The sequence below is a fragment of the Squalius cephalus genome (assembly GCF_949319135.1).
Source record: "Squalius cephalus genome assembly, chromosome: 20".
Classification (NCBI taxonomy): Eukaryota; Metazoa; Chordata; class Actinopteri; order Cypriniformes; family Leuciscidae; genus Squalius; species Squalius cephalus.
This window is the reverse complement of record NC_137141.1, coordinates 20,565,307-20,588,735: the sequence shown is the minus strand read 5'-3', so window position 1 is coordinate 20,588,735 and position 23,429 is coordinate 20,565,307. Positions and strand designations below refer to the sequence as shown.

Sequence of the window (23,429 nt, the reverse complement as noted above, 5' to 3'; positions counted from 1 at the left end):
TAGATTTTATATTTTATATGCTTACACAATTGTAAATACAGACGCATTTGGTTTATTTAAACTACTATATACATAAAAACAAAATAAAAGTCACCTTGCAGATGGAAGTTAATATACCTGCTTGGCCAGACTGCATCGAAGCAAATGTAGGTTTAGAAAATCAAATATTTAGAGGGAGATATTTTCAGCTGGTACATTCTGCAACGATATTTCGATTGTAATTTGGAATTTGAGCGAAAGGGAATTGTAATTGGGAATTGAGCGGTCCTATCTATTATCTAATGACTGACAGATTCACTGCAGAGGCATCAAAACACATGACAGTGCATCATGCGGAAGGTCCCGATCAGCTGGTCGTTATATGGGATCATTAAAGACCAAGGTAAGATGAATGCACATATTTGGTGATTTTCGATTATTGTAACTCGATTTTAGTGCCAAGTTTAGAGAAACACATAAAACATGAGCACAATGAGTGGTCCATCAGTAGATACTGCTTAAGAATTTTAATCGGGAGAGATTATGATCTATCAAGGATTAAGAAAAGATATTGTTTATTAATACTGTATATTATTGTGGATTCTAGACACAGAAGTGCGACATTGTGATGTATTTGGGGCCTGTAGCAGCAGCACTATCAACAATCCACATCTCGTACTGTGTTTTGGGCCTGATTATTGCTATTAAATTGCTGAATTCTTAAAGCAGCTGTGAGCATCTGTTGTAGATGATGATGATGTTGTTGTTGTCGTCGTCGTTGTTTTTTGTTTTGTTTTTTTAAATCTTAGATGAACCACATAATTACTGGACCTGGGTATTTGCTGTAATATTGGGCTCAAGTAGGCCATTTTGCATGAATCTGTCTTTTGTTAGAATGTGTGCATTCCCTGGATATTAAATGGCTCTATGTGGACCGAAAGAGATCGATTTGTTTCAGTCAACTAAGCTTTATTGGCATGATATTCTTACAAAATTGCTGAAGCATATACAGAACATAGTAACTGAAGTATTAAAATAGTACAGAAAATAAAATATTAGTAAAAAAAGAGATAGGCTACAATGAATGGTAAAACCAAATCAAATAAAAAAAGACAAAATATAAACAAATTATATAATATTTATAATTTATATTGAAATATATTTACTTATCTATAATACTTGTGTGTATGTGTATATATATATAAGAATACAATGAGAATGTCTTGTGCATATAAAAAATGGTTTGTACAAAGTGCAGACTCTTCTTATTGCATATTGCAGGTTTCCTGTAAAGTGGAGAGAATGCTGATGAGGATGGAGAGAAGGAAGAGGAAGAATTCCAGATGCCGACACAGCAGTGGGCAGTCGTTCCATCACTGATTCCTGTACTGGAAGGGTTAAATTTTTTGACTGGTCAACTCTCAATCTCAGCAGTGAGACCTCATGGACCACAGAGCTCAGAGAGACAAGAGCAGGGCCAGCTACTTTGGAAATGTTAAGAATAGGTAAGGTTTGGTTGGGACTAAAGGGATAGATGAAAAAGAAATCATTAATGTGTAGCTTAAGCTCATAAAGAGACCTGTGTCATCTTGTCTTTAGACTGGGATCAAAGCTGCCGGCTGGAATTTCGCAGCCTCCAGGCTTCATTACTGCTCAATGTTCCATAGGCGCTCAGAGTGTACTGGGGAACAGTGTTGGGCAGGACTGTGGCAAAGGAAATCACCAAATCCGAAACCCCAAACTAAGACAGTACTATCTAAAGGGTAAGTGAATGGCCATCAACAACGATTGACAATACAGAAATAGTGTTTAGTTATAAAGTTGCTTTTTTATAGACATTTAAAATGTCACAAAATATTTGTTTCAAATAAACTTTCTATTCATCAAAGAATCCTTAAAATAATTTATCACATATTCCACAAACATATTAAGTAGAACAACTGTTTAACACTGACATTAATGTTTCTTGAGCAGCAAATCAGCATATTAGAATGATTTCTGAAGGATCATGTGACACTGAAGACTGGAGTAATGATGCTGAAAATTCACCATTGCCATCACAAGAATAAATTACATTTTAAAATATAAAAGAGTTCTTTTAAATTCTAATAATATTTCACAATATTCCTGATAAATAAATGCAGCCTTAGTGATACTGCAATGTAAAGCCAATCTTGGAGTTTGTACATACTGTATACATTGAAAATCCCAGCTGACATTTTTTTAAATGGTAATGACTCACAAACTCTGGTTTAAAATTACAGTTCCTGCTTACTAAACATACTCAGTGTGTTTGTAGTTTAAACAGCTGAAGAAACAAACTGAGAAACAAACACATCTGCTTTCTCTCTAGTTACTTGTATGCAGTTTGAACTGTTTTTGCATCTATCTTCATAGAGGCGGCATTTCCAGTCAAAGATCCAATAACGAAGATTTTGGAGTCATGCAGAAACAATGAACACGGAGTGAGTAAAGTTTTTAAGCTTATTTACACACTCTATCGCCTTCAAGTTCCTGTTTATGTACGATAGAAGTCTCCATAAATATAACTGCCAACATTGTCATACCTTGCTGTCATGCACTGATAACTTTGGAACAAAGGTTACTGAAACACCCCATGCTGTCTTGTCAAGCTTTGTTTAATGGATAATTCAAGGAGAACATGGAAACTTGACAGCAAATATAATGGGAGAATGTCGACTGCGAAAGCTTTGGTAACTGATATTTTATTATTTAAAATGAATTAATAAACTAGAAATAATAAACTAGGCTAATTTGATGACACAGCCAAATGTCAATGTCAATCAAACTGTCTTTCCTTCTCATTTTTTAAAGTTGATGTCCATTTAGTTTCTTGTGTACAGTAGGTAATATTGTTTGAATTGTATTACACAGAGACACCGTTGAAAATACACAACGTCTGTCGTTATTCAAGCTTCACCAGATGAAATGTGTTACAAGAGCATAAACAAGATTCTCAGTTTGACTTTTGTGATATTTGGAAACAAACTGACATTAGTTTGCTATTAAGTGTGCTGGGTTTAAACAGTTTCAGAATAAAAGACTGGGCTGTTTGTTTAAAGATAAAACTATGCAAATCATTAGATACCACTACCAGTATAAGTTATACATGTTATCCACCATTATTTGCATGTCTGGACTGGAGACAGTTGTCTGTAGCAAAGCCATAGGGAATGAAGAATTTGAGTTTGGATGATCAGATATTACACTGTGTTTTCATTGATTTGTGGAACAATAAGAAGTCCACCTTTCAGTTAATGGCATGAATAAAATCAGAAATAGAGGTCAGAATAGTTTTTTCAGAGGTTTTCTTTTTAGGGTGTCCCTATGTACTTTTAATTATGCATATTAAATCATATGTATTATACTTAATTTTATTATTCAATGCCGTTCAAAGACTAGATTTTTTTTATGTTTTTGAAAGAAGTCTCTTATGCTTACTAAGACTTAATTTATCTGATCAAAAATGCAGTAAAAACATTAATATTGTGAAATATTATTGCAGTTTAAAAAAACTGTTTTCTATTTTAATATATTTTAAAATGTAATTTATTTCTGTAATGTCAGTTTTCATGATTGGGCCTTCAGAAATCATTCTAATGTGCTCTCAGTTTAGTAACTCACAGGCCCACAGGTAAACACTACAAACACTAGTTTGTAAGTAGTACTTTTTTCTCCATTAGGTCACCTGATGGAGTTTTAGGTCACCATTAGGTCACTTGATGGAGTTTTTCGGTTTCTTGCCACTGTTGCCTTTGGCTTGCTCAGTTGGGGATATTTTGGAGATATTTAATTTTATCAATCAATAAATTCCACTAGAAACAAACCTTGTTGTATTATTTTAATTTAATACTGTGAAGCTGCTTTGATACAATCTGTATTGTGAAAAGCGCTATACAAATATACTTGACTTGACTAGTCTTTACGGTTTTAATGTTATTTGAAAAAAAGTTGCAGTTAATCTCCTATTAATTTTTATTCTTATGTATAAGATCTCTCGGGACAACTGGGAGACAAACATGACAAAGGAAAATAATCTATGACAGGAAGTGACAATGTCATGTGATCCCATTTGCATGAATTATGCATTTTTCTGATTAGCTAATAGTTCCTGGGTGCTGTGACTAAGTCCAGACATCTGATGTCACTGGGCTATGAATAAGGAAATGAGGGGGTGTACAGCAGTGTGGAAAAAAGGAAGGGAAGTGAAACTGCTCTCAGTGTGACAATGTCTTCCCTTATGCACCACCTCAAACAGTTATCCAAGAACAAGGTCTCAACTTCTACGGCGACAGCTTCTGACCCACATCCAAGACAAGAGCACAGCCTTGATCCTGCGCTCGACATTGGTGTTGTGGGAACTGCAACTCTTGTGTCTCCTTCCACGGATGCGGAATATGACAAACTGACGGTGAGAGAGTAAAAAATAGTGTGTTTACAAACCTTGGCGCTTAATCCATTATGGTTTAAATAGTGAACAGCCTGACAAATCTCAGTACTGCTCGTTTGTAGCATTAATTCCAAGTTTAAGCTCTTTGTGATGCCAGTCAAACTGTAATGTAGTGACTCACAACGGCTTCTCTTCTACTGTTTTGTGTGATGTTTATTTATCTCTCGTAGGATGTGGAGGCAGTTCCTTTACCTGATGGAAATGTGTGTCTATTGGCTCTTCCATCTGAATGCTCTCAGGGGGAGGGGCCAGCCGCAGTGTCTTGCCTCAAACTGTTCTCCCGTTACATCACAGACAGAAAGGTGACAATGTTAGGTTTATGTTACACTGTTTTATATTCCCATTACATTTCATAAAATGCAGCATATTCAACTTCAGTTCTGACTCACCATTTTGCTTGTCTCACTAGGGTGTGGTCTCTGGAATATTGCTGGTGACGTCCAATAAGATCTTCTTTGACCCTCAGAAGTCTCACCCACTTGTTCAGGAGAATGGCTGTGAAGAATATGTATTCTCCTGCTCTGTGGATGATCTTGCCTCAGTGTCCTTCTACACAGATATCTCTCACATTCACTTCAACAAGACCACATACAGGTACTTTCTGCTTCACTGCTTGGATATATATATATATATATATATATATATATATATATATATATATATATATATATATATATATGTATATATATATATATATATAATATATATATATATATATATATATATATATATATATACATAGATACACAGGGCTTGACATTAACACCTGCTAACCCTCCAAATGCAGGTGGATATTCCTACTAGCCACTTTGATGGATTGAATTTAATATAATATACATTTTTCAAGTCTTTTAAACAGGCATCTGAAATAATAAACTAAGTGCAATCTAGTGTTGTCAAAAATATTGATTTATCGATACTGAAATATCTGAAACTCTTCCGCAGAATAGATACACAATGCAATCTGTGCATTCTTGCGCTCTAATCTCTCCGACAGCGAGTGACACACAAACCCGCGTCCCTTTAATCACTCGTTTAATTTAGGATTGTGCATATTGAGCATAATTTTACTCATTCCAGCAGATTTTGTGCTCAAACCCAAAGTGCGTGCACATAAATACACCATAATGGCTATATAAAATAGTATAATGGGTCTAATATACCTGCTGCCAAATTATGAGATAGTATAAAAAAAAAACTATATATATATATAAAATGATAAATTATAAATAATATAAATGATTAATTAATACAAAGCAAATAGTTGAGATTAACAGAGATTAACAGAATAAAATTGTAATATTATCAAATTTGGTGAATGTACAAAAATTCATTACATTTAACATATTTCATTCACCAGAAGTTTAACTTTGACAGTCCTGAAAATACATTTTGTAATATACAATGTAATTATATGATGTAATTTGTAATAGATAGTGTGTGTGTGTGTATATATATATATATATATATATATATATATATATATGTACTACACATACATACTGTATATACAAACACGCACAAATAAAAGTGACAATTTGTTGCAGACCCCTCAGCACCCCACAAACAACTGAATTTTGGTTGTTAATTAAACAGTGCAAAGAACTAACTTTCCCATCATTCATTGCACATACAGCACAGACACATTGATCTAATTTTTCTTCCAGATGTAACAGTTGTAAGCCATCAAAGAGCAAAACAAACAGCCACAAGAAAACCCGTCAGTCAGCATTAGAGGCCATTCCCGCTCCTGTGTCCTCCGTTTCACATGATCTGACAGCGACTCCGGATGCTAAAGAAGAGGATGAGGTAGTTGGAGAGACTAGGGACATGTCTGAAGCTGAGAGGCAGTCTGGGGGAATGCTAACATCTGCTGCTGCTACTTTCTGTTGTGGAGGACCAGACAGTGTTCAGAGAGGAAACAAAGAATATGAATTCCGAGACAAATCCGAACAGCGGTCATATTTGGAAAGACAGCTGTTAGGTAATCAGGATTTTTACTCGAGAACTTTGACATTTAACTTGTACTGACAACTCTTTTTTTTTCATCAGCTAATCCACTTAGTTATCTCTCTTCACTCATTAGGTCCTTGCACTTCTACATCTAGTAGTGGTGTAAACGGATCTCTGATGTTTGTGAGAATTCGACAGAAACTGCAGCATGGGAAGAAAAGGGCTTTCTCTAAGCCTAAAATTCCTTCCAGAGACGCCTGGTTCACCATGCAGCAGGGAAGGTACTTAAGCCTTACCTAGACTACACAGCCTGCTTGAAATAAACAGCAAAACATGGCAGAATGTTTTAATTAATGTGCTGATAATGTTATAGTACAAGTTACTTCATCTCACTTTCTTGTTCTTTTTCCCTTTCTGCCTTTGATTTTGTGCTGTAGCTCAGACGAGCTGTACGCTTACATGAGCCAGCATCGACCGGACCTGTGCATCCTGGAGGGAGGTGAGGAGGATGAAGCAGAGCATGATGAAGAGGATTTTGTGCTTCTCGATGATGAGGAAGAAGAGGGGTCTCCACGAGAAGGCCAGGCTGGAGAGGACTGGGAGGTCAGTTATTTTCTAAATGTATGGATTAAACAAATAAATTGAGATAACGCACGCCAAGAGAGCAAGAATAACAATCGAACTAAAGTGATACAAAGAAAAATGCCTGTTTTGGTTGGAATATGCAGGGGATGTCTCTCGCTCACTTTAATGATACTAAAACTAAAACACTTTGCATTTGTAAATACAGACATGGTAATTCACTGGTCGAATATGCTTAGCAATATTCATGGACTTGTAGTGTTGCTTCTATGACAACCAGATTACTCACACCCTCAGTATCTCAATCATGGTCAAAGGTCAAGAACTTGAAGCCTAAAACAAACTACTTTTTGCATACACTACTGTCACTTTTGATCAATTTAATGACCCCAAGCTTTTGAAAGGTAAAGACATTATAATGTTACAAAAGATTTGTATTTCAAATAAATGCTGTTCTTTTGTACTTTTCTATTCATTAAAGGATTCTGAAAAAATATATCATGGTTTACACAAAAAATATTAAGCAGCACAACTGTTTTCAACATTGATAATAATAAGAAATGTTTCTTGAGCAGCAAATCAGCATATTAGACCAATCGAATGCAACGCAATGCATTCTGGTTAGAAAGTTTGTCCGCTGCCGCGTCACAATCACGTGTGCCATCAAAGTACCGTGAGAGTAAGACGAGACCAGCCGCCTCGGTTAGGTGCTACAGCTGGCCCAAATCGGCTTCACAAGCTCTGATGACGACACAGCAGTTTCGTGTTTATTCTGACACATTCAGCTCAGGTAATGTTCAAAAATTGGTGTTTTTATAAAAGTAAAAACTCTTTTCATCTAACCTTAATGTTATAGTAAGTCATGTTTATCAAAATAAAACTGATAAAAAATATAGATCCACTTTATTGGTATTTAAATAGTATAGGCTTCTGTTGAACTTTATGCTTGTACAGATGGTGCTGTATTAAGCAGTACATAAAGACTTGAATGAAAAGTGTTTTTGTTGCTTCATGAAAACATCTAAACGTCTATGTATTTGACAAATATTGCATCTAATGCAGTTCATATGTGATAAAGTGCACAAACACCTCGCAAGCGTCACGAGAAGCAGAAAGTGTCCAACTTCGGGTTTCTGTTTTTAGCTCTTCCCTGCCCACAACTGGCAGATGTCACCTATTGGTGGAAGCCTAGTATAGTTAGACTCAAACACACCTAATGATTTATGAAGGATCATGTGACTCTGAAGACTGGAGTAAATCCAGCTTTGCCATCACAGGAATAAATTACATTTTAAAATAGATTAAAATACAAAACAGTATTTAAAAAAAAATCTTAACAACCCCAAACTTTTGAACAGTAGTAATTTAAGTCTTCATGTGTTTACTATAATGTAAATATTTTTTTAGCTTTATCTGTTATGTTTTAGATCTTGTGGTTACTGCATTAACCTTGAGTCTTAAATCATATTTTCACATATATGTTAGATAGGGAATTCATATAATATGAATAAAGATGTTGAACATTCATTCAAGGTTTTCATCTGTAAAACTTAAGTTTGGAAGTGTTTGTCTCTTCAGCTCAGTTATTGGCAGTAGTGTTATTTTGGTGGTAGATTAAAGTACTTGGATGAAGAGACCAGTCATTTGTTTCAATCTTTGTAAGAAAAAGCGCCACCAGCCGTGACTGTCCAAACAGCAAACCCTTGCGCTTCAAAATCATACATAGGTATTATCCTGCTAAGCATTATCTCCTTAGGTTTAAGCTTGACATATGTGTTAACTGTTCTTTATGTGAAATATGTAAAAAAAATAAGAAGGCTGCTAAAACGATTCAGTTATGCTCTATCTTTAATGTATTTATTTGAAACTCCCCCTGGCTCTGCTCTTGTCTATATTTTTTCCCTCTGTATTAATGACTCTATTTGTGTGTTCTTACTGCTTGTATCGTAAAGATTTAATAAAGATAAAAAAAAGAAAAAAAAGAAGCAAACCCTCGCGCGCGACAGTGACGTCATCGCACGCAGTATCGCGCGCGTTGGCTCCGCAAGGTTTCGCGCGTTCATTTTTTTACAGTCTATGACGTTTATAGGTCTCCAGTTTTCGCAACTAATTTGAGAATGAATCATTTCGAGAAAATAGTGGCGGACCAAGTCCGCCGACATAGGTACCTCTATGATCGGAGTATGCGCGATAATACTGACGTTCAGATTATTAATAATGCATGGAAAGATATCGCCGCCGCCACGGGAACAGACGAGGCAGATTGCCGTAAAGCGTGGAAGAATTTAAGAGACAAGTTTGTGAGGATCAAGAAGAGGGTCTACACAGGAAGCATTGATCCAAGTCCATACACGATCATGACAGAGCTGGGATGGTTATGCCAATTTGTTAAACATCGGGGAAAAGTCTCAAACGTGAAGGTAAGAAACACAAATGATGTTTGTTTTTTTTAATCGCTAAATGCACAAATGCATATATTTAGGCATTTATTGAATGAATTTTATTAAATGAATACGCGTTCAGCCCTAGAGTTAAAGACAACACTTTCTAACGTTTCATTTTAACGTCACTCTTACTTTCTTTAACGTTATTGACGGATGTTATTGTGTTCTCAGGCTAGTGTTGCATAGTTCAGTGGGATGGGATGCCCTACACTTTTTATATATCAATAGTCTGTTTCAGTAAGAGAGTAATATGGTACAGATTAATATGGAAGTATTTGTACTTCATTGTGGCTTTAATACTAAAGTTGCTTAATTTTGCTAGAAGGGAATGAAAAATATAGTGGTAGATTGTATACATGTTTGTAAAATATACCCATTGACGTTTACAACATCTTTTAGACCTGAATGTAATTATTGTTTCTTCATATAAGGAAATATATAAAGTGGTCTCCATTGAGGAACAACTGAAGACAAACAGCTTCCTAACCTCTCCGGCATCAGGAACATCAGAAACATCAGAGACTGCGACTTCTGCCAAACCTCCACCCTTGTCCCTCATGCCATCATCGCCACCTCCCCCCACTCCATCTATTCTTCCACCCTGTCCATCACCCAAACGCAGCTCCTCGCCCTGTTCAATTTCAGCTTACCCTACCCCAAGCATCTCATCCTGTTCCAATGCCTCACCATCTTCTACTGACTTAATCCCTGAGAGAATGTCTACCACTGAAGAAGCCTTACTGAAGATACTGGAGCAGCTGGACTGGGAGAGGGAGAGGGCCATGCAGCAGGACACTGAAGATTTCAGATTCGCTGCCGTCATTGCTGACATGTTGGCAAAAATTGATCCTCAACGGAAGCCTGAGGTTAAATTCAAGATCCATCAAGTACTGTATGAAGCTGTGCGAAATACCCAAACGTAGACAGCATCATGTTTTCACTGAGACTATATATGTATATATATGTTTTATTTTATTTCACAGATGTAAATGTTTATGTATATAAATAAAAACTTCAATATTCAACTGGAGTTTGATTTTATCAATACAAAAGTTCTTGTAAACCCTATTCTGTGTAAATATAGTACTAAAATGTGAAGACAAAATTAATCCACAGGTCAAAAAATATTGTAGATTTTCATGCAGTAGAGTTCTATTGTACACGGCACACCGTGAATGAGCAAATTGGTTTAAACCTCTCATATAGCCTACCTGTCTAGTGCTCCATATTATTAAACTAGAAACTACAGTAGTTAACATGCATTCATTATTTATAGGTGCTAGTTTAAAGTGAAATACACTTTTTATATAAACATTTTTTCAAAGAAGTCTCCTATGTTCACCAATTTCATAATTATTCCTGTGATGGCTGATTTTTAAGCAACCATTACTCCAGTCTTCTTTATCACATGATCCTTCAGAAATCATCCTATGCTGATTTGCTGCTCAAAAGACATTTCTTCTTATTATCACTGTTGAAAACAGTTGTGCTTTTTTTGTAAACATTCATTTTTTTCAGGATTCTTTGATGAATAAAAAGTTCAAATAACAGCATTTATCTGAAATAGAATTTTTTCTGTAACATTATAAATGCCAAGTTCTGTTATGAAACTCTAGATGGCGCAGGTTGATGGGTCCTTCTTTTACATCATTAACTACATGGCACAAGCAGATTGGTTCCTGTCGCATCTGCAGCCAATGAGCTTGCTGCTCAATGTTTAAAGGTGCAGTAAGCAATTTCTGAGAATCATTGTTGAAACTTTCATATTTGAAATCAACCCAAACAAACACACTTCCCTTCATTGCTCCGCCCCCAAAATGCATTAACATGAAGCGTGAATGTCTCTTTATCATAGCTGAAGCGAAGCAAAATTAAGCTTTGTGAAAAATAAAGCGAAGATGAAGAACGAATGACAAGGAAGAGCAAAAAATGAACATACAGTACACGAGTATATATAAGCAAGAGTTTGTTGTTAGTCACCAGCAGCATACACTCAAAACCAATGTTACGTTTGGAGCAGAAACAAAGCAACCTTGGCCTCTGTTTTCAGACCTTCCCGCTTAGGTCTCTCCAGCGCTGGAAAGCTTTTCTAATATTAACGCGGGTCCTAAAGCTCTTGATCATAACCCTTCTTTTTCCATTGATATTCCTCTGACCTTTTCTGTTTTGTAATGTCTCTCAGCCATCTCTCTTTCAGCAGTCTTTCTTCAAATCTCCCTCTTGCTCACTCTCTCCTACCCTGTCATGAGTGGACACACCCCCTACTGCTGATTGGCTAGAAGTTTGTTGTGTTGCTTGGTCTGATTCATTTTCGACAGTTTTTCAGAAATTGTTTACTGCACCTTTAAATAGCTGGTTAGCGTTCACTATAGCATTTTGCAGCATGCTTCCAGAGTTCCTCTGAAACCCTCCACCTTCCCCAGCTCCACCTGTACACATCTGCTACGGGTAATTTTATATATGCTATGTGTGCAGCAGCAGTCTTACATGCTCACAGCAGCGTATCAGTGTATGTATTGGCAGTAGCAAGTTCCTGTACTTGTTCTGCAGAAGCAGCAATAATCTACAACACCACCAATAATCAACAGCAGCATAGCAGATCTATTTCTTTTGATCAATTTAACGCATACTTGCTGAATAAAACTATTAAAATCCTACTGACCCCAAACATTTGAACAGTAGTGTATGGGTTGGTGAGTCATACACATATTGTTTCTGTACAGATGGTGTCAGTGGAGGAGAGTGGGCTGAAAGCTTCTGTCTCTACTGAACCAGAAGGTTTGAGTAACATATTGAAGCATAGTGTCATACTGGATGCCCAACAAGTTAGAGAGGTCAGTACTCACACACTTCAGATTCAGTATACATGAATACTTATTCATAGTCATGCAGTTTTGTAAAATGAAGACCTGATCTCATTCTGGTGGCCCAGTGTGTGTAATGTGTAGTAAAATATGTAGCATGCGTCTTCTCTCAGATCTCGAGAGAGCTGCCTCCACGTACCATTGGACGCACGTGGCAGCTGTCCTACAGCACGGACAAACACGGGGCAAGTCTCAAGACTCTGTACAGAAAACTCAGCACTACCGACTCACCTGTGCTGATAATCATCAAGGACAACAACCAGCAGGTCATTATTTCACAGCTGGTGAAGTGGACAGCTGAGGGTCAAGGGTCACTGTTTAATTGCAATGTTCATTCCACTTGTAATTTTGACCTAAGTTGGACGGTTTGGTTTCGTAAAGGTGTATTGTTATTTGAGTGGTTTTAATTTCCCCCTCAGATTTTTGGGAGCTTCCTCTCACATCCTCTGCATCCTAGTGAGGCATTTTATGGCACTGGAGAGACCTTCCTGTTCCTGTCACACCCACGCTTTAAGGTACACATAAAGACACATTTGAGCAAATTTATTATCATTGAGAGAAACAACTGTAAAGGTTTATGAGATCAAATGAAATTCTTAATGGGAATTTCTTTTAAACACCTCTGAGATTATATTTATTACATTTAAGTGTTTCCGGTGGACTGGAGAAAACTCTTTTTTCATCAAAGGGTATTTGGACTCTTTTGCCATTGGAGGAGGAAGGTACATATTAATATTCTGCTAAATGCTGAATTTATTTCTTATCTTTTATTTTAGTCTTGCAAGTAATTTGTATAAGTAAACTTAATTTTTGTCTCTTTTCATTTCAGTGGTCACTTTGGTCTGTGGGTGGATGAGAGGTTGTTCTTGGGCAGAAGCAACCCCTGTTTCACCTTTAATAATTGCAGCCTGTCTGAGACAAACGACTTCACAATTTTGGATTTGGAAGCCTGGACATTTGGCTGACAATATAATCATGATTTAGTGGGAAATATGGCCATTCAAATTAACTATTCGATCACATTTTACTGACACCTGTAAATGAAGGGAAAGAGACCCTGCAAACTGTGAATATTCTTCCTGAAGTGAAGTCAAGGGAAGAGTTTTGCACCAATGGATGAAAGCTCACCTATCATCTTTACCACCATGATGGAAAAAAAAAGCCTGTTTCGTCTTGTGATTAAGATGCATTTGGGTTAATTTCATTATTTAAATGAGTGCACTTCATCGTACAAGAAATAATGTTCTGGGACAGAATGGAATACTATCTGCCCAAATAACATTTGAATGGTACGCGTTTACACTAGTGAGGTCAATCATGGATCCACATTATTACTGCAGCGCTGGTTACAGTGTGCATGTTACTTTGATGAGGAACCTTCTGTGTTAATTTATAACAACTTAAATAAGCTACACCCTGACTAAATGGCACAGATGAAAGCCTCGCCTGCTGTTAGTAAGCAAAGCATCTGCTATACACAGTAGCTTAGGCGTTAGTTTAAATTTCCATAGCTACACTTTACACATAGAAAAGGTTCCTCATCACTCAAGCCAAAACAAAACCAAGACTGAAATGATTTTGGGTTAAAAACCACACACACAAACATCACACAAACCTCAGAGATGCATGTTAAATGTCTTGAGAATTTTGGTGTCACAATACTTTCTTAGACATTCACATAAAGTCTTAAGCACTCCTGTGGATTCCTAGCCTGTAGGAAAACTTACTTCCTGTAAATAACTCTTACACTAGTAATAACATCAGTTCACAAAGATATCTGTACAAACAATGGGTCTAAAAAAAAAAGTCAAAACAAATTATAGTCATACAAGACCAATGCAATATTTATACATGTGAAAATGCAGTCACTCCATACTGAAAGTGTTTATTAACTTACCTAATAAACATCAAATTAACAATAACACTGTTTATTTATGAAAAAAAGGACATTGTATCTATTTGACAAAGGTAGATAATTAGTTGTGCAAAAGTTAATTCAGCTTCAGTTGCACCATTTAAACAAGACAATGAATACTATGCCAAATGACATAAATCTATTCTAGTCTTCGTTCCTGTTTCTGCTCTTCAGCTTAAATGTGGTAGAAAGAATCAGACACGAGTGCATGTGAGCTCTTTGCATTATATTTAATTTTTAAAATATATATATTTTTTTAAATTTAACTAGCCATTACGCATCTCCACCTTTAGACAAAAGTGGATTTCAGCAGATATATTAGAGCCCATGGCAGCTTTCCTGCAGCTGTGTGGTTGAGCTGAAATCCAAAGCTTTGCTTTGTGTGTATTTTAGCACAGTGCCAGTATTTTGTTGAGACAGAAAAGCAGGCGTTGCTTCCAGACTTAAACAACAACATCAGGCCTGGCCTCACCCTGATTGGGCTTTCAGACAAGACCATCACAAACTGCCTAATCGTGGAAGCCACAGCCTGGATCATTCTGTCTACTACAGAACCATCTGGAATAACAAAACAATTTGCAGCAAAATATAAGTGGCTTTGTATGTAATGAAACAAAAGTATAAAAGTGGTTTTATCAGATCAGTAATACTACATAATGCTGTTTTAGTTCATTAATCTGAGCAATAGATCAGACTAATGACATTCGTCACTCAAGAAGTGTTAAATTTGCACATAAAACGGCAAATTTCTATATAAAAATATATGACTTAATTGAGATTATTGTGTATAGCTAACACCCCCGTTTCATTGGGGTGACAAACCACACTCTTGTGACTGTAGTGACAAAATGATGTTATATTGTGCATTTTTACGTGTCACACTAAGGACCATGTACAAGAAGATGTGGTCAATAGCTGCCTTCTGAATGAAGAAATGGCGTCAGCTCCTCCGCATACCTTTCCTCAAAGCAGACATGGGGGAGTCGAGCTGATATCAGCACTTCCTTTCTTTTCCCTCATAGACTCCCTTCAATTCTCTCTGAGATGCACTGATTTTTCTGGAGACAGAAATCTGATCTTTAAACTAGTTTTATGACTCCAGGTAAGGTCTGGCCTTTTCAAGTCCTTCCTGCAGGAAGCGGATGTATGTGGAGGTTGACGGATCTTCAAAACCTGCTGAGAAACTGAGAGCTGGCCCCTCTTCCTCAGGTTTCATGGATGTCTGGTCCAGGAAATTATTAGCATTGATGTGATGGACCTGGAGAAGTTACAGTGATATTAATCTAAGCAACTTGAATAAGGTTGGCACAGATTAAGAAATCTAAAGCAGACTCACCACAGTGCCGTTGGGCAGTGCCACCATCATCTCCACTGGAAAAGTATACATTTCCAAATGCAAACGAGCCTTTTCACTCAAATCCAGATTCTTTTTATCACCCTAAATGGAAGGAAAAGCACTTAATTAGCACTGATATGCGTCTAAAATTATAAGTTTTCATTTTGGCTTAAAAAATATACATCAGCTAAAAAACCCAAACTCTTCACCTGCAGATCCTCCAGCTCTTTGACTAGAGACCAGCTGCTGATGAAGCTCTGGTTGAGTAAGGCCAGAACGGGCGAACTCTCGAGGACTGTCTCCCGAAGAGTCCGCCCTGAACCTACCGGAGATAAGGAGAAACAGAAGTGTACAGAACACAAATCAGAGAAACATCTAATATAGTTGAAAGAACTTGAGTACTCTAGCTTTAAAACACACTCTGAGCAATGATTAACACTACCAGAAGATCTATGTCATGCTGACTATGGATACACTGAAATGAAAATTCTGGGCCACTGAAAACCAAAAATGCTTTATTTATTATTTTAAATTAGCTTTTTTTGTATGATTGTATTAATATTAGACATATATATATATTTATATATTTTTTTTAACCAGTGTTGCCTAGCATGGCTATACCACACCATGTTACGGCACAGTAGGGCTATTCCAAACAGAAATAAGTCTACTACTACATATAACTTTTATGTCAGGACGTTATTTGAGTGGACTTTTCCGATGAGCATGAGCGGAGCACACATGCATAGAGCGGAAAATTGAGCAGAGCATCAAATCACGCAGTGATAACAGCTAGAGCGAGAGGAAAACTGAGCGCTAAAAACTGAGGGGCCGTTTTTCTTTTTCAGCCAAAAACCAAAAATTCCATTTTCAGCCAATAATCTTCGGCTGCCGAAATTTTGGTGCATCCCTAATGCTGACCCATATGGCCGAATTTAGCTCTTCCAGCAGCATGTATGCTTTGTTATAGTCGACCATGGGCGTCTTACCTCAGCATGACTGGTCATCCAGGGATCCCCAGAGCAGAATGGAGTGAATCAGCTTTTTCTCAGCATCAGCTCTGCTAAAGGCCTCACTGAATGGTAAATATGGCACCTTCCAAAGAGAAGACCCATGCGTTTGACATTTTGAGTGAAAATTATGGGCTCCAAATAAAAACATACATGGATCAAACATTCACAATTAGAAACATTTAGAAAATAGATGCACTCTTACAAATAAAGGTTCCTTATTGGCATCCATGGAACCTTTCCATTGCACTAAAGGTTCTTTAGATTATTAAAATTTTACTTTTAGAAACAAAAATGGTTATTTATTACGAACTGTTCACTGAATGGTTCTTTGGGGAACCCTTCTTCTATGGCATTGGTGTGAAAACCCCCTTTTGAAACCTTTATTGGTAGTGTGAATTCATTTCATGCTGACTTCAAAGAACATTCATTGCAACAACATTGCTGCAGACTCTTATTAACTGATTTCAGGTGTTCAAGTATGAATTTGTAGGAATTGTAGCAAGGGACTCACCTTTTTAAATGGGTACATTGTGACCTCCAAGCATCTTGATGCTTCTTCTCTGCTCAGCTCTGCACTCCAGACAATCTCCTCGAACACAAACTGAATGGGCTCACCTCCCTCCCCTCGGCTGTCAATCATGTTCCCTTGCTCGTCATAGATCACTGAGGGAGTGGAGGGTCCTGCTGCCTTGAGCTCCATCTGTAAACATATACGGCCCGTTTACTTTTTGTATCATGTTTTAACTAATCATGCCAAGATGTCAGTAAAATAATAATTTAAGCTTTGATTCATCAGCAACGAGAAAAACTGATTTAAGAGCATGCAGTAAAATGTCAATGGAAGCAGTTTCAGTATTATGTATAACCATAAATCAAAACCCTCTGAACGCGTTGTACATAATTATCAGCTCTAACCTGAGGCAAGTATCCAATATCCACCTCCATGTTACTGCTCTCGCTGGCACCATACAACCATTCCATGTCCACATTCAGAGTTCTGCCATATAAAACACACTCAACTGGGGCTGCACAATAACGGTTAAACAGATAATCACAAGTATTTGATCACAATTACAATTATATAATCATGATTATTTTGATTTTAGTTTTTTTTTTATACATTTCATTAGAATTATTGCACTTACATGTGAGCACAAATCAAGAGAACATGGTTTTATTTTACCTCATCTAGTTTTCTGGTTCATTATGTTTATTATATGAATTAACACACACTCTACATTATTAAAAACTAAAACTGAGAAATGAATAATTAAATTCAAAATTATGTTAATGTTTTTCTATTTACATGAAAGCTTGTAGAGGCTTGTTACCAATGCAAAATAATGGAAAAGTCAAATGAAAACAACTTTGTCAGGAAAAAAGCCCAGCAGGCAAAATGCACAGGCGATTATGCTTAATTTATCGAGAGAAACAGAAATTGTGATCATGATTAAAACAAGATTAATTACGCAGCCCTACACTCAACACCTGAAAAGTGCTTATTCTTGCAGTTAGGAATAGTGGAGGGAAGACTGACTTGTCATTTGGGACGTAAAGATGAAACTCTCGGATGTGAGAAGCATCTTTAGAGAGGATGATGTTACCAGCAAACTGCCCAGGAGTGAACCAAAATGGAAAGTTGGGAACATCATTTAGCTGGAACTCCGCATGGATTCTGTAATTAACACAATACCATCAGAATCCGTTGGAGGCTCACAGTTAAAACAGAAGATTTCAAACAGTTACATGCACAGTAGATTACTACTAGATTTTAAGAAAATCCCATTTATTTTAGATTTCTAGCATGGCAGTTTTTTTTAACTCACCTGAAAACAATGTCATAATAAAAGTCACTAGCAGCCCGTATACAAGCCACAGCTCCCTGTGGAGCAAAGCGGGATTTCACAAAGGGCCGCGGGTGGAACATACTCAGCAGAGAGTGGATCAGCACCTGCAAAAAAAGGACAATCATGTCACCCATCTACAACTAAAGAGATCGAATTAATCTCATTCTTGATCAAAAATACTCTTCACAATCTCAGATAACCTATTATTCATCAAGTTGCTTTGAATAAATACAAGTGATATTAAATTAAAATTGTTAAATGGGTGTGAACAATGAACATCTAAACTCACTGAACTAATTAAAAAATTTTAAAGGTATATTTGTACCTCTTTGCCTCGTGGAGTGGGAGGATGATAACGGTTATTGGGAAGGTAGCCAGTGAAAATGTTCAATTCGCTGGGAACAATCCACCAAGTGTCACCAAGGGCAGATTTACCACTGGGTGGCAAGAAGGCCTTGAACCGACTGGCATGAAACGTGGATGAAGGAACAGCTGGACGTTTCCAAGACCGCAGCCCACTAAGAGAGCTGTGTGAAACCTGTTGAGAAGGACACTGCACTCAATTTACCTTATACACCCATTTTTAGTATGTACCTTGTAATGGGTCCAACTTATATAATTAAAAAATAATAATTTTAATAATAATAAAAATTAATTTATTATTACTTTGAATTGTTCTTATTACTGGTAATTTTCATTTTAATATACATATATTTTGAAATCATCACCCTGTCTGTTTATATCATTGTTTAGTGACAAATGTATAAATAATGAAGTCTAATGTTTAAATTACCCCTAGAAAGCCATCTTTGCTCTTAGTCATGCTTTCCAGTAGTAGTGGCTGCATTTCAGCATGTATGGTCAGCGTCTCTCCATTTGGGTCATGTGGTATCTCCTCTTCAAACTCTGGAGGAGGTTCCACACCTTCAGGCAACAGAGATGGACATCAGGCATTACAACAATGTGAAAAATGCATTGCTTTAAAACTCTCAGCTGGCATTCAGTTTTCTACAGTGATGAATACTGACATTGAAGCACATTAATTCTGCTTTAATAGACTATATCTGCCTGTGAAAGGATGCTAATGCTCTGCAAGAGTACAGACAGGGTAAATAATACCTGTGAGTTTTTCTGCAATAGGTTTGAATTCCTCTGGACTGAGATAAAGGTCATGATCAGTATCCAGGGATGAGAAGAAAAAGAGTCCATCTGCTCCCAATGCCTTCAATCCTGCTTCCTACAATAGAGACAATCCAAACAGAGAAGAAACCTCAGCAATTTTACAGGTTGCTCCTAACCCTAATGAAAGAACTAGTAATTGTAAAACAGGCTAATTTTGCGATTAGTTCTTTTGAACAGTTTGTTTCAAAGAACTGGGGGGGGGGGGGGGGGGGGGGGGGGGGGGGGGGGGGGGGGTTCTCGGCGGTTTTTTGCAAGGTTTAATAAAATGATATTTATTAACTTTCATGCTTATTATTTTTACACGACTTGACTTTTACAGAACTACTCGGACCGATACAGTCAGATTCGTGGGTGATTGATTTTAGACCATTTTAACCGGTTCAACTGATTCAGTGAAAAGATTCGACTCAAAAGAACGAACCATTCGTTTGGAAAGCACAGCTAAATACCCGAGGGCAACAAAACAATGATGGCTGCGTCGTTTTTTTTTTAACTGAATTACTGACCTATTTTTATGTTGTGTCTGGGTTTATTGTCAGTCTCAGAAGGAGGGCAACCAGGAGAATGTCTAATGTAGGAAGTGACAGAATTAACAGTGATGTATGAAAGAGAGGGGGGTTGGTTGGTGTTCTAACAGTCTTTCCCAGCTGTGGCAATTACCCAACCCTTGTAAAACAGCGGGCAGCTGGAGCAGATGCAAGTTTACTGTTCGCAAATAACAAAAGAGGACGTGGCAAAGAGAGCGCAAATCTGTAGCCAAATTCATTACACTTTAAACGAATATTAAAAGAGGAGTGTATAAAGATAAATAAACTTACAGCATTTTAGCCAAGTTAAGTCAACTGCAAAGACAACATGTGGCTTGAACAGCTACAATAAGACAATCACGCAATATCTCTGGGAAGCATCCCTCCTTCAGTGGTCAAACAACTGCAATCAAAATCTGACCAAACTGGTATAACTTACATGTCGTTTCACAAGCTGGATGTCCTGATAATGTTTAATGCAGAAGCCGATGAAAGGAACAGCAGCGATTATGAATAAGCTGAAGAGCTGCTTGAAACGTGAGCGGGCGCGTCTGCTGGATGGAGTCGCGCGATCTTCATCATGATGATCAGCCGTTGGGTCTCCAGCAGTAGTTTTATCCACGTCTGCGGCCATACTCTAATAAATGTCTCTATCTGCTCTGTAAATCACTTCAGGGGCATAAAAACAGCCCAGGGTGAAAACAAGACTCTTAAGTGAAATCACACTGTAGTGGAGCAGGAGGAAATCACTCCTGCTTCTCCGAGATTTCTCCGGCTAGTGGATCATGTCTGACTGACGCTCTTAAAGGGCCAGTGCGCACATTTATAACACTTTGGGTGTGTGATGATCAAATCTAGGGATCTGCCTATCTAGACAACATTCGGAACGTGGCTATGATGGCAAAATACTGTCAAGATAGGCAGCAGATTGTTTTTTTTTATGTGTGACCATAACGGTATCTCGGCCAGAGAATGTACTGTCTCTGTCTTTTTGTCCTTCGTGTTGCTATTGCTAATAGAGTTAAATATTCGCGTAATGTCCATGAATGATAAGGGCATTTCAACCACAGGGAGACTAGACGTGAACACAATTAACATTAAGTGAAAACAGAGGAATTGGGTCAATAATATTTTTAAGATTTAAAAGAAACAATAAATGACTTATAAAAAAGGATCTGTACATTTACAACTGTGGCAATTCTAACCATAAAACCATAATGCAGGGTCCCACTCTTTAATAAATACATTTCCATGTTTCCTACATGACAGATTAGGTTTTTAACAAATAATTTTTATAGTTTGCTAGCATTGATTATGGTTTACATTAAATATTTAACTGCCATTGTTCAAGAAGGGCACATGACAAATATAAACTATAATATGCTATAGGTGAAAAATTACATTGGCAAACAAACATTTGAGAGGAGACATTAATGGATTTATAATTTTATTTCAGCTCTCTTAATGCACATTTATTTAGTATATATACACACTCACACAGAGTAAACACTGTGAGGCTTACAGTCCCAGAAGGTTGCTTGTTGTAAGCAGACTTCAACAACTTAATTTCAGAAGTGTATGAAAGTAGTCAGCTGTTCCAGGACTTCTCCAAAATCAAACAGTGTCTAAATTTGCTGAGAATGAATATTCATAAAATATTATATCAACTTATTTTAAATTGTCTCCTTCTAAACTTGTAATTCACCTGACACTGGGAAAATTAATTTCAGCTCTGAAAAAGGTTAAATTGTTGGTCTGAGTCCAGACCTAATGGTTTTACTCAGAAGAGTCCATAGATGGGTAGAAGTCGTTTTTCAGTCCATATTCTCCTCGACTTGCTGTGTGTGAACCTCTATGGTTTTGGGTGGGATGTAAGAGCCCATTCCTGCTGCCCGCTCTGCCTCAGCTTGTGTATACGGCTCTTCCCTCAGCTTTTTCAGTCTTAAAAAAAAAAAATTATATACATATATAAAGTTAATATATATTAGGAAGGAAGTCTGAACAACAAGGGATGCATTATGGAGCTTTTAGAATGAGCATCATTCTGATTCTAAATGGGGAAACCCAAGCATCATTTTATTCGAGTTATGTAGGTAAATGTATTTTATATTATGATCCAAAGATTCAATTTTAAGGATGAGAGGAGGAAGATGATGAGGCTCTGCTCACCGTTTTTTATGAACTTTGGTCTTGAAATGCTCTTTCATGGTTTTCAAATCAACAAAATATCTCCTGCAAAACAGGAAGAAGAAAAAAAAAACATTTAAGATAAAAAACAGATTTTTATGGTGTGTGCGTGCTTTGTTTTCTTTGTGGTGAGGTGTGACTTACGCGCAGTGCAGACAGTAATGCTGGGCACTGCCTGTAACATCATAATCTACATCTTGCTTTAATAACTTAGCAGCATTTCCAGGGGTCATGTCTACATGGATCTGGTCAAGGTCCTTTGTCCTGTGCTTGGTCTTCCATGTCTTGGCAATATGCTTCTTCTTGGTACTTCTGTGGTTTCCTACCTGTTTGGACTTACCCATGATCTGAAAACAAGAGAAAACAGTTTTTAATTTCTGAAGTGAGTTTAGGGAGTTGTGAACTTCTCCAAAAGACAGTATCACTGAACTAAAATATGCCATTACAACTAAAATCTGCCATCTGAACCTCAAGTTGTTCCAAACCTGTATGAGTTTCTTTCCTCTGCTGAACACATAAGAAGATATTTTGAAGAATATTGGTAACCAAATACGAACCCCATTGACTTCCATAGTATAGAAAAAAATACTGTGGAAGTCTATGGAGTCCATCAACTGTTTGGTTACCAATATTCTTCAAAATATCTTTTAGTGTTCAGCAGAAGAAAGAAACTCATACAGGTTTGGAACAACTTGAGGGTGAGTAAATGATTTCTTTTTGGGTGAACTATCCCTTTAATCTGTCAACAGAAAAGTTGAGCTATCAAATGTCAGAGCAACACATTTTAAAAAAGTTACAATTTAAGCTCCATTCTGAAAATTAGCAAAATGGGGTCATACCAGTTCGTATGACAGTGGTAACGTTATATCACTCGCAAAGAACAGCATATCAAATACATTCAACAAAAACATCCACTCAAAACATCTTTACGTGCTTTCTATCTCGCAATAAGCGCCCTTTCATCAAGTTGTTATTATGAATTATGGATCTGGAAAGCAGAAATGATGAAGATATAATTATTACTTTACTCACGTTAACACGCAGCTGCCTCACCGTACACACGTTGGACACACGCACGAATAACTTCCGGGTCGGCAGGCGCGCTCGTGTTATCTGCGCGCTCACCTTT

General features: G+C 37.1%; 3 protein-coding genes across 5 annotated transcripts; 1 reads left to right on the top strand and 2 right to left on the bottom strand.

Annotated features, from left to right (window-relative positions):
- The first annotated feature begins 91 nt into the window (after positions 1-91).
- LOC307148112 (oxidation resistance protein 1) lies at positions 92-14,214 on the top strand. 2 transcript variants are annotated; one of them, XM_079853413.1, is made up of 15 exons: positions 92-382; positions 1,261-1,484; positions 1,579-1,742; positions 2,377-2,444; positions 4,259-4,411; positions 4,621-4,752; positions 4,860-5,044; positions 6,118-6,434; positions 6,537-6,684; positions 6,841-7,006; positions 12,153-12,263; positions 12,407-12,559; positions 12,713-12,808; positions 12,942-13,015; positions 13,123-14,214. In XM_079853413.1, exons 2-15 carry the CDS (start codon positions 1,423-1,425, stop codon positions 13,256-13,258), a joined length of 1,965 nt encoding a protein of 654 aa, XP_079709539.1. In that variant the 5' UTR covers positions 92-382; positions 1,261-1,422; the 3' UTR covers positions 13,259-14,214. The 2 variants fall into 2 exon arrangements, with proteins under 2 accessions (XP_079709539.1, XP_079709540.1); XM_079853414.1 differs by lacking the exons at positions 12,153-12,263; positions 12,407-12,559; positions 12,713-12,808; positions 12,942-13,015; positions 13,123-14,214 and adding an exon at positions 9,861-10,454.
- selenon (selenoprotein N) lies at positions 14,113-20,890 on the bottom strand. Its single transcript, XM_079853415.1, has 12 exons — positions 20,553-20,890; positions 19,524-19,641; positions 19,198-19,328; positions 18,730-18,942; positions 18,384-18,508; positions 18,095-18,232; positions 17,473-17,554; positions 17,069-17,257; positions 16,534-16,639; positions 15,754-15,866; positions 15,545-15,646; positions 14,113-15,466 (listed from the first exon to the last, which is right to left on the bottom strand). Exons 1-12 carry the CDS (start codon positions 20,745-20,747, stop codon positions 15,299-15,301), a joined length of 1,680 nt encoding a protein of 559 aa, XP_079709541.1. The 5' UTR covers positions 20,748-20,890; the 3' UTR covers positions 14,113-15,298.
- Positions 20,891-21,231: 341 nt separating this feature from the next.
- Positions 21,232-23,407, bottom strand: znf593 (zinc finger protein 593). 2 transcript variants are annotated; one of them, XM_079852924.1, is made up of 4 exons: positions 23,333-23,403; positions 22,445-22,647; positions 22,283-22,345; positions 21,232-22,054 (listed from the first exon to the last, which is right to left on the bottom strand). In XM_079852924.1, exons 2-4 carry the CDS (start codon positions 22,642-22,644, stop codon positions 21,928-21,930), a joined length of 390 nt encoding a protein of 129 aa, XP_079709050.1. In that variant the 5' UTR covers positions 22,645-22,647; positions 23,333-23,403; the 3' UTR covers positions 21,232-21,927. The 2 variants fall into 2 exon arrangements, with proteins under 2 accessions (XP_079709050.1, XP_079709051.1); XM_079852925.1 differs by having other exon boundaries at positions 21,334-22,054; positions 23,324-23,407.
- Between the last annotated feature and the right edge of the window lie 22 nt (positions 23,408-23,429).

What these genes read in the sequence shown, in the direction of transcription:
- LOC307148112 (XM_079853413.1), top strand. Translation starts at nt 1,423, where the DNA reads ATGGACCACAGAGCTCAGAGAGACAAGAGCAGGGCCAGCTACTTTGGA. An exon ending in TTTGGAAAGACAGCTGTTAG is followed by an intron (nt 6,435 to 6,536) that starts GTAATCAGGATT and finishes TTCACTCATTAG; the next exon opens with GTCCTTGCACTTCTACATCT. An exon ending in AGGCTGGAGAGGACTGGGAG is followed by an intron (nt 7,007 to 12,152) that starts GTCAGTTATTTT and finishes GTTTCTGTACAG; the next exon opens with ATGGTGTCAGTGGAGGAGAG.
- znf593 (XM_079852925.1), bottom strand. Translation starts at nt 22,644, where the DNA reads ATGGGTAAGTCCAAACAGGTAGGAAACCACAGAAGTACCAAGAAGAAG. An exon ending in CATTACTGTCTGCACTGCGC is followed by an intron (nt 22,346 to 22,444) that starts GTAAGTCACACC and finishes CCTGTTTTGCAG; the next exon opens with GAGATATTTTGTTGATTTGA. An exon ending in ACCAAAGTTCATAAAAAACG is followed by an intron (nt 22,055 to 22,282) that starts GTGAGCAGAGCC and finishes TTTTTTTTTAAG; the next exon opens with ACTGAAAAAGCTGAGGGAAG.